Source organism: Phycomyces blakesleeanus (genome assembly GCF_001638985.1).
Source record: "Phycomyces blakesleeanus NRRL 1555(-) unplaced genomic scaffold PHYBLscaffold_1, whole genome shotgun sequence".
In the NCBI taxonomy this organism is placed as follows: Eukaryota; Fungi; Mucoromycota; class Mucoromycetes; order Mucorales; family Phycomycetaceae; genus Phycomyces; species Phycomyces blakesleeanus.
Window position 1 is genome coordinate 1,948,424 of NW_017265134.1, and position 15,607 is coordinate 1,964,030.

Consider the following 15,607-nt stretch of genomic DNA (forward strand, 5'->3'; position numbering starts at 1 on the left):
TTTTCTATTCTCTATACACCTTATGCTTTTCTCTTCATTCCCTATATGCTCTATACGCCATTACGCGATTTAAATAAAATCAAATTGCCAATTCATCAAGATAAAAAGAATATCTAAAAAAAAAGAACGTAGTTTAAAAAATAAAAAAATGGCAGTTATGTTACCATTTCGTTCACACATTCCAAAAATTATTAATCTTAATAATTGTTGACATCTTTGATATTCAATAAAACATATATTTCAATACTCAAAGTGGTCATTACAACTTACAAACATTTTTTACAGTATTGAAAATATTGTACAGCAACAAAAAAAGTGTTTTCATGTTACTTTTTTAAATTGCTACGAATGACATTACCATCTTACAACAAACGGCGGAGATTTTATTGGGTTTCGACCAAAAAAATGGCAGTTATGTGCCTACTTTCGGCCCAACTGCCATTCATCCCGCCGTAGTGATCATTGAAAGTTTGTTCTTTATTTATTGTTGTGCACTTAATCACAAATCTTTACCTACTAACTTACTTACCCAAACATTCACACAAATGATTTCAATCTACCTGTGGTGATTCAGACACTTGGATGTTGGATTTAGCACATATAAGAACATATTCATATTGGGATAGCTTAGTAGCTATCATCTTGTCAGCATATAAAATATATATAAACGATTAAGTAATCAGGTCAATAATTATTACAGTTAGTACTGTAGATAATATCTTAAAGATTGTTAAAATAATTATATCATACTGCCAGATAAACTTTGTCAGAGTGATATGGAGCTAATTTAGTAGAAAGTTCTAAAGCTCTAGTATAAAAGAGAAAAGAATAGCTAAGAGCTAAAGAAGTACGATTTATGACTTGATATCATAATTGTAACACCGACACTAGTTTAGCAGTAAATACACTCTAATAACCAAATTTAATAAAGGAAGAAAGCCTTAAGAAACCAAGATGTAATGACAAGAGCAGATTTTGTTTTCTTATAAAAAGGGATACTTTTTATTTATAAATAAAGGATAACTTATATACAGTCTCAAAGTATTTCTATACGTCTCTATTATCAAATTTATTATTTTTCTATTGTTTCGTACCTGAAATATCATACTATCTCTGTAGGTTTATTATAAAAGACATAAAATATATACGAATTTGTATAATAGACCAATATTAATAATTGCAAAATGAGCAATATAACATTTATTAGAAAATGTCTAGAAACCGCCATATTCTCTCTGAGATTACTGTGGGAGAGAAAAGTATCATTGGCAGCCTTGCTTGTATGCAAGCTGACATAAAAGCAGTAAAGTGTCAATTGTCTGACATGGGCAAAAACGTTGGTGCTATTGCGGCAACCAGCTCTGATAATGCTGTACCAGCCAGCACGGTTGCCAACCCCATTTCTGCTCCTATTGTTGCCACCATCCTTGCTACTGCTAGTACCAAGATCACTGCACCTCCCCGAGCAGATTTTGCTGCGGGACCAAGTAAGGCCGATACCAAAAATGTCTATGTATGTATTCGAATATATAAAAATATATCAATTCAGTATTTAATTATAATCAAACAGAAATTCATCAAAGGGTACATGTGGAATTCCAACTTTTGGTCAGACGAGCCTGCCTTAGTGCAGGCAAACAAAAATAGGTCCAGATGGGCTACTACAGTTTGCTTTTGCCTTTCACCTAACTGAGAATTGGCTAAGAATTTTCTTAACTATCTGGTGCCTAAGTTTGTTGGTGTTGGAACAAGAGAGGCAGACCTGAACAAATATGTCTACATGACTTACTGCTCACATAAGTGTGAGCAGAACAAGGATAGAGAGGCCAAAAAGAAGTTAAATACTGTTTCCAGAAGACATGGGCGTGAGAAGGAGGTAGGTTATATTTTTTATTGACTTCATTTTATATTTTTCTTGATATAAATTAGAAAAAATTCTTAATTGATATTTCTATTAGCACTTCAGACGTTGCAAGGCAGCATACAATAAGAACAAAATTGCCATTGAAGAGAAAATGATGCAAGATTGCTCTGCTCTGCTCATCAGGGAAGCAATGTCTGAAGGTGAATCAGACAGTGTTTCAAGAGGCTTGACTTCTTCCTGACCGATTCGGATCTTGCGTTCAGAATGGAGAAGCAATGAGGTAAATTTTTCAGATAATTTAAATATTTTTTTGTTTTCATGATGTATAATAATATATGGATATGAATATTGTTCTTTATATAGTATAATAATTTGATTGAACTTGTTGATGAGGCTGTTATAGCTGATTTGGGCAGCAATGCCCATCAGTTACTGGAATGAATTTGGTTTAGAACCACAGATTTGGCAGTCTCAGATGCAATTGCGTCACAGTTACCTCAGTGGGCTATTAGAAATGGGCCCTAAATAAAATATGCAAATTCTTTTTTTTTAAACAAAAAAAAACTTTTTGTCTATGCCTACTTCCTACACTCTAATTATCAAAAAAAATATAAAAAGAGGTACTACTCATCTTTGGAATTTTCTTTTTGTTTTTCTTTATAGAAAGAGGGGCATAGGGCATATTTATTAATAGAAACTTTAGACATAGTATTTTTGGGTAAAGGAACGACGAGCATTTTTTTGATATTATTTCTTGTTTTTTCAGTAGCAGTTACAACTTCTATATCAATGCGATGTACTGACAGAATACTATGGTAATTGTCTGGCATGAAGTTTGGCAAGTAGACATCAATGCTTTCAGTTTCGCGCCTTTTATCAGCTGTAATTGATAACCATCAAATATATGCAAAGATGTGTTTTTTTTATGGACTTGAGATGCAGGAGAGTTCGGATGTGGTGGAGGTTTGAATGAATAAATGAACAAGTACTGTATTTGTCCCGTGAATGCGGTTTTAGTTACATTGTTGCTGCCAAGAAACATTGCTTGTATGAAAGACCCACGATTTCTAGAACTGTTTTTGCCTTTATATATTTGGCCAAGAAGATTGATTGATTTTAATTTTGTGATTTGATTATCAACAAAATAAGGGCATAAGGAAGCATTGTGGTAACTAACAATACCAGGATTGGCATATACAAGCTGATAAAAATGAAGTAATTGAGAATAATCAATATCGCTCATTGTTGATGCATTTAAGGAACGTAATGGGACGGATGACAGAGGAAGTGGTTTGTTGTCTTTCGTTGAAGGTGATGGGCATAAGGATATGTTAACAAATTGTTGCAATCGGAAATTTTGGCGTGAAAGGGAGGCACAGAAGGCATAGGAGGCATAGGAGGCATAGGAATCATAGTTGGCGGTAGTTGTGGCAGAGAAAGTAAGTTTTTGAAGGAGTGGGATGAAGGGGACTAGGCTAGGGCATGTCAAGACCTTTTGCACATAATCACTTTTATATGCATCATTAATAAATGTTTTCATATATGTAGTCTTAAATCTGTCTTTTTGGTTGGTGTCAATTTTCTTAAGCAGCCCATTATACCTCTTGAAACCAAAGAGCCAATAACTATACACTGGTCCAAAATCGTTGATGGTCTCATGAATATGAAGGTGCAGGTGCATGTTGCAGGTGAGAAAACCAGGTTTATATATCACTAGGCATTGCTGACAGAAACTCTGCAGATAGTCATGAGCTTTGTTGATTTCAGGCATTGTAATTGATAGCTTTACAAGAAGACGGCATGCATTTACAAAATCCATCCAGTTCTTCAACTTGTGTCATAGCAGAAAATTCTTCAAGAGAACTGGAGAGTATATTAATACCCAGGATTTCCATTTGTCTGCTTTCATATACAAGAAACCCTTCCCAATTTCAGATCTCAAAATTATGTAATCAGCTGGCAGCACCATTGATTCTGATATCTTTTGCATTGTGGCCAAATCTGCTGGTGATATGCTATTTTCTTTAATCCATTTTTCAACCATTCTTTTTGCTGTTCCCAGAAAAAGATTATGCATGGAATCAATGATCGTTCCACGTACTAGATCAAAGTATCCAAGACGATACAATTGCGACCATCAAACATCATTTTCGACCTCCAGCTGCTGTCTTTCTGAGGGGGTACTTGCACTTTCCCACTCCTCAGCATACAAACGGTTCATATTATTATTCTTTGGCTGCTATTGGTCTGTGTTGAATCCAGAAAAGTCAACAGTAGAACTGCCTTCCAGGCAAGAGAATTGTTTGTTACATTTGTAACATGCACAAGTGCTATTATGTGAAGTGAATCCACTGGTCTTTCTTGCTGCAGGAATGTCACACGCTACCATTAATAATGCTGCACAAATCCGGATGCCTGCTGGGTGTTCGTAAGTGGGTACATATATTCCAACATACAGCTGCAATAACTCATCCACCAATGGTCTTAAGTAGTTATTAATTTCGTCAGTTTTTGGCTCCTTTGGCCCAGGCATAAGTCCAACTAGAATTGTGTTCTCTGCCAAAAATTGTTCTTCTCGAGGAAGATTGTTGACAATCAGATATATAGCACCACACAAATAACTGGCCCCATCAAAGGGCTGGAACCAATTGATGTTCAACGTGATCATTAACGAACGAGGGTCTTCAACAAAGGTTTTGCCATCCTTATCTTCCAACTCTTTCCACATATTGCCATCATATACATTGCATAACATGTTTACAATCTTTAACTGCTTATTCCACTGTCTGATTTTTTGCTCGAAATCTGGGTGGAGAAAGAGCAATCTTAATGTATTTTTTACTTACTGGTAACAGTATTCACGTTTGGCGACCTGGAGACCAGAGGAAGATGTTTTTGTCAATTAACAGTTGCATGCAGAACGCATGCCAAGCTTCATGGAGTCACAATGGGAAGGAGCCAATGCACTTTCCTCATATACCTTGTGGCAGTCCTGACACACAAGGAATCTTTGAACGCCTTTGTTCATGGCGGAGAAACCTGTCATGCATTGGAGACCAGAAAGGCTCAAGGGCAATTGGAAATCCTGCTTGTAAATCGTTAAGAGCTTGTTGATGAACTTGATCAAGACAACAGCACCCTTGTTGACCACATAGTGGGAAGCAAACATTACCACAAAAGTAGTAATGAACCTGTGCACTGGGTTCTCAGGCATATTGGGGGTGGCAAAAGGGTCTATTATAAAAAAAATTAACACCCCCATTTTTTTTCTTAGTTGTTCAATACTGACCTTCATTATCAAATTCTTTGACCTTGATTTCAACAATATCTTTGACCTTGATTTCAATAATATCTTCGACCTCTTCACTTTCTTCTTTGTCATTGTCTGTGTCATTGTCAATAGTCATGTCGTCATTTTCAGACATAATATTGGCTTTCCAAAAAGGTGAGTTAGTCTGACTGATCAATATTTCCAAGGGGCCTGCTTCCTGGAACAGAAAAGCTACATATAGAATAAAGCTCTTAGTTTATATTCTCTGATATTAAAATATATTCTGCTTACTTTCAACATCAACTTCCATTGAGCTGCTTTGAGCAGATGTATCTATTAAAAATTATTATTATACAAAATACCCCCAAAAAATAAAAACCAAAAATTCCAAAAAAAAGTACCCATTTCACTTTTTTCGAAGGCTTTATATCTTGTTTTTTTGGTATGGCGTTGAGCAGTTCGTCTTTGAACTAGACTGTAACCTTCTTGGTTATTTTTGCATTCATTACAAAAGCACTTATTATTATGAGTGTTCGAAGTAGAGGACATTATGTTTTTTTAATTGTTTAAAATGTTAAAGTAAAATAAAAACAAGTGTTACACATGTTTTTATTTATTACAACTTTATAATAATAATGATAAAGTAACTATGATGATTGAAATAGCTAAGCCAATAGGATCCAGTACAATGATACTATCAGTTTGAACACAAAAATAATGCTGAGATAAAAAATCACCCTAAATTTACTATGGTGTTTAGGTACCCCCACACGTAGATATTCAGAGTCATTTTTCCAGTGAGGAGCAGATGGTTTGTTTGCTGAACTGGTTCTGCAAGGTATTTGCGACCAATACCCGCACAGTAACGTCTTATGTCCAGCACAACATTGACACTGATGACTCTCACCCTATCTCTGGGTCACCACATTGAGCATCTGCTGCCAAAAACAACTAAATCAGTGACATGATTGATGACATGCTCAAGGATGACATTGTTGTTCCCTCCAACTCCCCTTGGAGTTCTCCAGTGGTCATTGTCAGGAAGAAGGATGGGTCACCTTGTTTCTGCATCAACTATAGGTGACTGAATGGTGTGACTACCAGAGACGTATACTCACTCCCACGCATTGATGACACGCTCCATGCTTTGGGAAACTTGGCCTTATTTTCCACCTTGGATCTAACTGCGTTCTACTAGCAGATTGAACTGGACAATGCCTCCCGCCCTCGTTCAGCATTTGTCTGTTAAAAAGGCCTTTTTGAGTTTGTTTGGATGCCATTTGATCTCTCCAATGGCTTATGGATGCTGTCCTTGCAGAACTCAAATGGCAACTCTGCCTCGTCTACCTTGACAACATCATCATCTTTTTCCCATCGTTTGATCAGCATCTCCAGGACTTGGCCACCATGTTCACTCGTCTTCAAACAGCATCCCTCACTGTGAATATGAAGAAGTGCAGATTTGTATGTCCTGAAGTCAAATATCTTGGCTATCTCATCACAGCCTCTGGTTTCTGTACCGATCCTGACAAGATCAAGACTGTTGCATCCTGTCCTACCCCATCAGAGGTCGATAGCCTCCAATCTTTCCTTGGTCTCTGTGGCTACTACCACTGTTTCATCCCGCAATTCCCCAAGCTTGCTGCCCCCCTCAACCGTCTTCTTGGCAAGGACGTTGCCTGGATTTGGGACGATACCCATGCTGCTGCTGCTACCAAACTGCAAACAGTACTCCTCACAGCACCTGTCCTGAAATTCCCTGACTTCTCTCGACCTTTTGAGCTTCACACCAATGGCGCCTGCACAGCTAGAATTGGTGTCATCCTGTCCCAACATAAAGCTCTCTCTTCTCGCCCCCATGTGTTGTATCCAACATAATCATAGATTTAAATTAAAAGTACAGACACTCAATAAATATGTACATTGAGTTACCGACAACTAGTAACGATACTAAAAGATATACCTTCCCTTATACAAGAAAATTATATGAAGAACATACTAAGACAAATACTAAGACTCTAGTCAATAACACTAAAAACATAAGAACTAAATCATAGAAGATAATGGTAGAGAAACAGACATTATATGATATCATTATATCATCACCAAGCTAAATGCAATGTCTATATAAACACACAATACTAATAGCAATAGAACAGAATCTCCTTTCTGATTCTTTCACTTCTTCTAATAAAACAAAGTCTCACTATACTCTCATCTGCACTTGTTTTATTTTATATCTTATTTTTACCTCATACATAACAGTATCTATACTATTGTTTGTATCTACTCTATTATTTGTATCTGAATTCTTGTTCCAACCCTTTCCCCTCGTTTCCATTACATCTCTGTTAACAATATGTGTTTGAACATGTTCTCTCTATCTAGCCAAAAAGTATAAATACTCATTGTTTCTTCTATCAGTAAAAAGCATCTTTCTTAAGCTCAAACTTCTTTCTCATCGCCCAGTTGCCTAAACTAGCCTCCAAATTCAAACCCCTTTATCCATAGTCATGTCATACTTAATTTTTGTAATACAAGTTCTAGTGACTTGTTATTACAAAAGAAGCAGGAATTAGAATGACTATTCATCAGTTTGTAATTTTAGAAATTTGTAATCAGTTTATAATAGTTTATAATATTACTAGACACTACTTGAGTGTAGTCAAAGATGAATAATCATTTTAAAAACTATATAAGATAACTCAAATCAAATAATAAAAATCATCTTTGATCCTCTCTCTTATTTGCTTACTCCTGTGTTATTAAAGTATCAAGTCTCAATCTGGTATTTCTTTTCTAGCACTTGTAACTAAGTCACAGAATCAATACCACTGGAGATCATTAAGTTTTTAAGAATAGTTTTTAGATAAGAATATAGATGATTTTTATTAAATGTAATTCTTGACTATTTATAAAAAACGATTGTTGTTTTCTGGCTAAAAGAATAGCTACAATAATATGTCTTAGATGGTGGTTATCCAGAAATATCTCTACAAGTATATTCCTCATCTCCAACATCTAATACATAGACAAAAGACCAATTGGCAAAGTCAAGATCTTTTATCTTAAAAAGTTAACCATTACTAGCTGCTTGTAACTTCTGATTTTGGTCACTAATGTCAACTCTTGTCAGACATTATTTTGATGAATCCATACAATCTGAAGATGGTTAACCGCAGTACCTCGTTATGCACAGTAACATCTTCCTGAGTATTAACCACAGTATAATGACTCTTCTTTTATTTAAATATAATATAATAGCTACTGCAGATAATGTGCAGTATTAGTTTAGAAAACTATATAAGACAATTCAATTTATACCAATAAAAAGTATCTTTTATCTTCTCTTTGATTTATGTATACTCCTTGATCCCCAGTGGGTTTGACCTTTTGACTTTGTTATAGTAAAAGGGATACCAACCCAGATCAGAATGACAGGCATTAAGACGAAAAAATATGAGACTACCAGGGGTCGAACCTGGAATCTCCTGATTCGTAGTCAGACGCCTTGTCCATTGGGCCATAGTCCCATAGTTGGGATGACACAAGATGTTGTATAAAATGTTCAATTGTTAACAAATTCCGGTTGTCCAGCAGTGCGGTGATGTTGCAGAATTCTTTATAATTCTAGAAAAATTATATTCTATTATTATTTTTTTGATTTTCCGACAGTGGCCGAGGCTGAATAGAGAGTAATTCTTTTATTTGTAGAGAAAAACACCAATAAGTGCAACGAAAAATCATCACCCTGTCAACAATAACTTCAGACAACCACACATTGTATTTTATTTTCTCACTATATTTAACTGAACAAATCAACTTAGAATTAATATTATTTTTATTATATATTCTTACAAGCATAATTATCTTCATGATTATGACTTAATAATTATTTTATTTTATTTGTACTTAATGATAGTAAAGAACAAATCATATTTAATAGATTATCAATTATACAACCTTTATTATATGTGGTATTTCAGGTATGAAACAATAGAAAAATAAAATATTTGATAATAGAGACATATAGAAATACTTTGAGACTGTATATAAGTTTTTTTTATTCATAAATAAAAAGTGTTCCTTTTTATAAGAAAACACAATCTGCTCTTGTCATTACGTCTTAGTTTCTTAAGGCTTTCTTCCTTTATTATATTTGATTATTAGAGTGTATTTACTGCTTAACTAGTGTTGGTGTTACAATTATGACATCAAGTCATAAATCGTACTTCTTTAGCTCTTAGCTATTCTTTTCTCTTTTATACTAGAGCTTTAGGACTTTCTATTAAATTAGCTCCATATTGATCTGACACAGTTTACCTGGAAGTATAATATAATTATCTTAACAATCTTTAAGATATTATCTACAGTACTAACTGTAATAATTATTGGACTGATTACTTAATTGTTTATATATATTTTATACTGACAAGATGATAGCTACTATGCTACCCCAATATGAATATGTTCTTATATATGATAAATCTAACATCCAAGTGTCTGGATCACCACAAGTACTGTTTTTTCTCTTATTTTTCTCTTATTGATTTTATTATCTTTAATTCTACATTCTCTTTTGAGTTTGTCTTTTTCTCTCTTGTGGAAAAGAGAGGTTATTTCATATCTATAAAAACATTCAAATCTCAAAAACCATAATAACATTACCTGTCAACATTTATCACAAATACAAGCACCACATGTGTCAGGTGACACAAGTGTTGTAGAATACTTTGACAGTAATCAAAAACATATATTTGGTTGATGTGATGTCAATTTATAGACAGACTATTAAATTATAGACAGTGCAAAGTTATAACTCTATCTTCAAACACAACAAAATCCAATTTCTTGGATTTATTTTCTCTTTCCCTCTTTTTCCTTTTTTTCTTGCTATCAACATTTAAATTCTTGCTGGACTTTAAATGCTTTTTCCTTTTTTTCTATTTTTTTCTTTGATTTTTATTTCTTTTTAGCTTTCTTCTCTTTGCATAGCACTTGTTCTTTTACACTTCTTGATATTATCTTTTTAAGATGCTTCCCGAGAGTTCATATTTTTTAGTAGTTTGATTATTTTTATTTTTGATTATTTTTGATTATTTTTGATTATTTTTGATTATTTCCTTTTGTAATTATGCCCAAAGACCTGTACACATTGCAAAAATTATCCTATAATAATATGTAAAATATCTGTAATAGCAGACTTAAATATAATATAATAAGCCTTTTTGAATTCCATATAAGATTGTAAAAATGGACTTCTGGATTTGTCAATGATAATGTTTTGCATACTATTAGATAATAAGTTACATTTGACATTTACATTTATATAGAATTAAAATGCTATAATCCATTAGTATTTTGGTTATATATTTATTCATAGTTATGAATCCTACTCAAATATATCTTTATATGAATCTGTTTTTTTTAAATAATCATCTTCACTGAAAAAATGACCTGACATACATATGTGTAAAGGCGTAGTTACTCAGGTGTCAAGACAGGGTTTAACATTGAGTCCAGATACATATCATCATGTAACAAGTTCGTTTTAGCATCATGTGCTATAACCAGCTATACACATGTGTGAGGTCAAATAAAAATGACAGGGATATAGTTCTTTAGCACTTTCGGTGTGTTGCTCTGACTTGGGATATTGAAAAGAATTTTTTGAAACCAAGGTTTTATTTTTATATGATTTATATGGAGCTTTAAAGGTGGATAATATATTTATTTTTGATCTTGACACAGTAGTATAGTTCAACATTACATCTCTTCGTTATCTTTTATATCCAATTAAATTTAATACTTGAGTAATTCTTTGGATTCTGAACCATAGTATAGTTCAATCGTTTTTATTTTAATTTCAGAAATTGTTTTATTGGTAAAAGTTTATAATAGTATTTATTTGAAAAGAACAGAATGTTTCTAGAACTATAACAATCTTATAGTATTGATTATTGGATATTCATTATTGCTTCTACTGGTCTGCTTGATACTGTTTAAATAGAATAATTATCTATAGAAAAGAAATATCTGAAAATATAAAAAGAAAGCAGACTGTTTGTTGAAATACAACAGTCTTTAAGAAGCATAGACAAACTATTAGCTATGTGTGCTGGGTACTACATTTAATGTAGTATGCTTTTACATTTTGTGTACACTTTTATACTTACATTGTAAATATTGGAAAAGAGCGAGCAAAAAATAGATGTTGATATTGATAATTCATGACGTTCCTTATGATATCTTTCACTATAAAAACAATGAAAAACATTAATTTTTGTGAATCGAATAAAATAATAAATAATTTACATACCAGTAACAAGAATATATATTAACAGAGATAGATTGTCTTTGTAAATACTTGATAGAACTCTAGTGAAAAATAATAATATTTTATGTTAACAAATTATAATATTAATATAATTAAAATACAAAATAAAGTAGTGATCCTTACCATGTAATGTCATTTCCAGCTGTATAATGTAAGGGAAATCAAAGACGGAATCAACAGTGTTCATCTATAATAAGACTTCATTTTAGTAAGATACATGTCAAAATAATATATATATATATATATATACACTACCTGATGTTTTTAACCAAATTCATTTGTAGCAATTATTCTTGATGATCAAGTCTGTAATAAAAAAAAACAAGTCAGAAGGATTTTTATAGATGTCAATTTTGTAAAATATAATATTGACCTTTGTTAATCTGGACAGCAATTGTGAAATAAATGCATTTAAATGAGAGCAAACGATATCTATTATGATAATAAAAGAATGTATTAATTTTTATTGTTTATAAAAAAGTATTTAATAAAGATATATGTTACCAAAAAAAAAGTCACTAATATAATAATGACAAATGTTAGAAAAGAGGAAAGAAGCAGAAAAGAAGAAAGAAAAAGACGTAAATTTTTTTTCCACATTTAAAACAAAATACCAAAAAGCTTATCCAATAAATGATAGCAAAAAAAACTGAAAAGAGGTGATCAATTGAGATCAAAAAATGTATCAAGGCCGATTTGCATCTTAATATTTCAAGAAGTTGTCTTTGAAGTGTTCCTGAAGCATCACTACTGCCTATAAATACTTAATATTTCTACTTGCAATTCAATGTCACTCACTTTTGATTATATCATCTCAACAAATCTACGTTGCGAATTTACTGTAATTTACATAACAAAATAGATGGATTGTCTCTTACAAAAAAGAACTAATATTAACAATTGAAAATATTATAATGTATTACAGATAATGTCTACCCCCAACTGCAGACTCGCTCCTTCTCTTGCTAGCACTGATGTCCAGTTGCTACAAGCTTTAAATGTGATGAAAGAAGAGATGAAGGCCATGAAGGATAAGATCACATTAATGGATACAAGAATTGGTGTAGTGATCACTGGTAAAGCAACCGCCATTAATGACATTGATGCCTTGTCTGCCCTCCCAGCACCTGTGCATGTGCCCACTAGTGTTGCATCCACTTCTGCTGCCCTTCCCACCACCAAATCAAGTGATACTAATGCTGTATTTGTAAGTATAAAGATACAAAAGACACTTGCCAATCTTGTTGCTAATTAAAATATAATAGGGATATATTTATGGTTATATGTAGAACCCAAAGCTAAAATCAAGAGACCAGGCAGAAATCCAAGCAAACGCCATAAAACCAAAGTGGGCAGTTGATGTTCGTTTTGATCGCTCTCTAAATAGAGAGTTAGTTAAACAACTCTTGTATTACTTGGAAAAGAAGTTTGCTGGCACTGATATGAGGACACGCAACCTTCATAAGTGTATATACACAAACTTCTGTAGTAGACATCGCCAGCAAAGGGAACTTCTAGAAACAAGACAATCCTTGAATACTAATTCAAGAAGATCTGGCTGTGAAACTGATGTAAACTATATTTTCAATTTATACTAAATAATAACAATTAGAATATTAATTGTATTGTCTTTTTCCTTTAGAACTACACTCGCCATTGCCTTGCTTAGGATACTTACAAGGCTGACATTGATCTCAAGATGAGTCAAAACTGCTCTGGACTGATCCAAAAGTTGGTCATGTCTGAAGGCGAATCAGACAATGATATGTCCCCCTCTCAGCCAAGAAATGAGATTCGTGTTGCTTGCCCAAGTTGGAGAAGTGACGAGGTAAAACCTAACAGTTTTCTTTTTTGAATGATGCCAGGCTGAATGTTAATATATGTTTATTACTTAGCTTAACAAATTCATTACAGAGGTTGACTCATTTGTTGTTAAGCAATTGGGTGCAAATTCCCACCAACTGCTTAAGAGAGTTTATGGTAGAACAGTGGAATCAGCAGTTTCAATTGATTTAGATCCTGCTCTACCTCAATGGGCTCTTAAATATGGGTCATAAATAAAACTTATTTTTTGTCGTTTTTTTTCTTTTACTCTCAAAATTTCTTAACACATATGTATTGTTCGCAACATATATAATAAGACTACATTAGCTTATGTATTGAAATTTTTTATTAAAAAAGAAATGTATTAAATATTAATTGTATTGTTTGTGTGGTAAAGCTTTGACAAGTATTTTCTTATTATTTGTGCTGGTTTTATAATCACATGTTGCAACAACTGATGATATTCGATGTACTGGCAAGATGCATTCAAAATCACATGCAATAAAACTGCACTGCAGATGTTGAAACTTTCCAACTCTCTTGAACGGTCATGCTCAATCTGGAACCACTTAACAAACACAAACATGTGTTTATCTTGATAAATAATACGTGCTTGGAGCTCTGTGTTGTCTACTGGTAGAGTGAAAGAGTGCAAGAACAGATACTGAATTTGGCCAGTGTATGCCAACCAATTATTGCCTTGACTTTCAAGGAACAGAGATGGAACAAATGAGCTGTGACCAGAAGCATATTTGCAGCCTTTGTAAACCTGACCAAGCAAATTGATTGATTTCAACTTTATGATTTGGTTGTCAACAAAGGTGAATGGAGAGGAGGGATGCTGGTAACCTTCAAGATTTGGCATGCAGTATGCGAATTTATAGTAATCAAGCAAATGAGGATAGTCGACATCACTTATTGCTGATGGGGGTTTGATATGGAGAGGAAATGCGGATGGAGGAAGAGGTTCATTGCCAAGGACTAGAAGAGAAGGGTTTGAGTATGCTTGGATGAAGGCTGATAGTCTGAACGGGCACTGGGGAAAAGTTATTGTATTTTTTGAAGTGGAGGGTTGAGCTGTGGCAGTAAGCTTGGCAAGAAGAGGAAGAAACGGTACTTGGCTTGGGCATGTGAGAGCAGCATGAACGAAATCACCTTTGAATGCATCTTGGACAAAACTATACATGTATGTAACCTCAAAGGAATCTTTTCTGTTCGTATTCACGTTCTTTAGCAGACCATTATATCGCTCAAACCCAAAGAGCCAATATCCATATACTGATCCAAAATCACGGATGATCTCGCGAAGATGAAGATGTAAATGCATGTTACAGGTGAGAATAGTTGGAGTGTAAATACGCTGGCACTCAGTACAGAATTCTTGAAGAAATTTATGACTATCGTCAATGTCAGAGAACGTGATGCTTGGCTTTACTAATTGGTGACAGGCATCAACAAAACTGATCCAATTTCTGAACATTTCAATTGGCAGGACGGCCTTCAACAAGATAGGCGAATACACTAGCACCCAGGACTTCCATTCATCAGCTTTCATGTATGGAAAGCCCTTTCCAATCTTCGATTTCAACACCACGTAATCCATTGGCACCACCATTGTCTCTGCCATTGTTTGCATCGTAGCTAGCTTTCTATCGTCTATCAGTCCTTCTTTTATCCACCGCTCCATCATTCTCTTTGGTGTCCCCAGAAATAAATTATGCATGGGATCGATGATCATTCCACGTATTAGATCAAAGTATCCAAGGCGATGCAGCTGCGACCATTGAACACCATTTTCGATTTCCAACTGATGCCTTTCTGAGGGCGTACTGGCACTCTTCCACTCCTCAGCATGCAACCTGTTTTCCAGACCACTACGGATTTTCCACGTCGAATAGTCGAACCCACTGAAGTCGACCTGATTGGTGCTTGGTAACCTGGTAAACTGCCTCACACATCTGGGGCATGCACAAGTACTGTTGTGGGCAGTGAATTCACTGGTCTTCCTGGTGGCAGGGATGTCACAGGCAACCATATGTAATGCGGCACGTATATTAACACTGGCTGGGCACTCAAAGGTCGGGATGGTTATCCCTGTAAACAACTGCAGCAATTCATCAACTATTGGCTTTAAATAGTGGTTGATCTCTTCGGTCTTTGGCTCCTTAGGACCAGGCATCAAACCAACAAGGATGACATTTTCAGGCTTAAATCTTTCCTCACGAGGCAAGTTATTTATTGCAAGGTAGATAGCTCCAGTTGAATATGTAATGCTATCAAATGGCTGGAACCAGTCGATGTTCATTGTTAG

The 15,607-nt window shown here is 34.2% G+C and overlaps 6 protein-coding genes and 1 non-coding gene across 7 annotated transcripts; 3 read left to right on the forward strand and 4 right to left on the reverse strand.

Annotated features, from left to right (window-relative positions):
* Positions 1-1,210: 1,210 nt before the first annotated feature.
* PHYBLDRAFT_138413 (hypothetical protein) lies at positions 1,211-2,305 on the forward strand (the record flags this gene model as incomplete). The annotated part of the gene is made up of 6 exons (XM_018429994.1): positions 1,211-1,513; positions 1,571-1,666; positions 1,733-1,876; positions 1,959-2,064; positions 2,128-2,144; positions 2,228-2,305. 6 exons carry the CDS (start codon positions 1,211-1,213, stop codon positions 2,303-2,305), a joined length of 744 nt encoding a protein of 247 aa, XP_018298900.1.
* A 340-nt stretch (positions 2,306-2,645) lies between these two features.
* Positions 2,646-3,635, reverse strand: PHYBLDRAFT_161500 (hypothetical protein; the record flags this gene model as incomplete). The annotated part of the gene is made up of 1 exon (XM_018434417.1): positions 2,646-3,635. The coding sequence occupies one exon, from the start codon at positions 3,633-3,635 to the stop codon at positions 2,646-2,648; it is 990 nt and encodes a 329-aa protein (XP_018298901.1).
* A 1,131-nt stretch (positions 3,636-4,766) lies between these two features.
* PHYBLDRAFT_161501 (hypothetical protein) lies at positions 4,767-5,684 on the reverse strand (the record flags this gene model as incomplete). Its single annotated transcript, XM_018434418.1, has 4 exons — positions 4,767-5,098; positions 5,154-5,366; positions 5,427-5,468; positions 5,546-5,684. The coding sequence occupies 4 exons, from the start codon at positions 5,682-5,684 to the stop codon at positions 4,767-4,769; spliced, it is 726 nt and encodes a 241-aa protein (XP_018298902.1).
* Positions 5,685-5,823: 139 nt separating this feature from the next.
* PHYBLDRAFT_138415 (hypothetical protein) lies at positions 5,824-6,066 on the forward strand (the record flags this gene model as incomplete). Its single annotated transcript, XM_018429995.1, has 2 exons — positions 5,824-5,835; positions 5,896-6,066. 2 exons carry the CDS (start codon positions 5,824-5,826, stop codon positions 6,064-6,066), a joined length of 183 nt encoding a protein of 60 aa, XP_018298903.1.
* Positions 6,067-8,595: 2,529 nt separating this feature from the next.
* On the reverse strand, positions 8,596-8,668 carry PHYBLDRAFT_t24. Its single transcript has one exon. It is a non-coding gene; the product is annotated as a tRNA-Arg (tRNA).
* A 3,732-nt stretch (positions 8,669-12,400) lies between these two features.
* Positions 12,401-13,529, forward strand: PHYBLDRAFT_161502 (hypothetical protein; the record flags this gene model as incomplete). Its single annotated transcript, XM_018434419.1, has 4 exons — positions 12,401-12,679; positions 12,762-13,043; positions 13,142-13,300; positions 13,368-13,529. 4 exons carry the CDS (start codon positions 12,401-12,403, stop codon positions 13,527-13,529), a joined length of 882 nt encoding a protein of 293 aa, XP_018298904.1.
* Positions 13,530-14,998: 1,469 nt separating this feature from the next.
* Positions 14,999-15,529, reverse strand: PHYBLDRAFT_102202 (hypothetical protein; the record flags this gene model as incomplete). The annotated part of the gene is made up of 1 exon (XM_018427684.1): positions 14,999-15,529. A coding segment is annotated over one exon (531 nt), but the record flags the coding sequence as incomplete, so codon positions are not given.
* Positions 15,530-15,607: the final 78 nt, after the last annotated feature.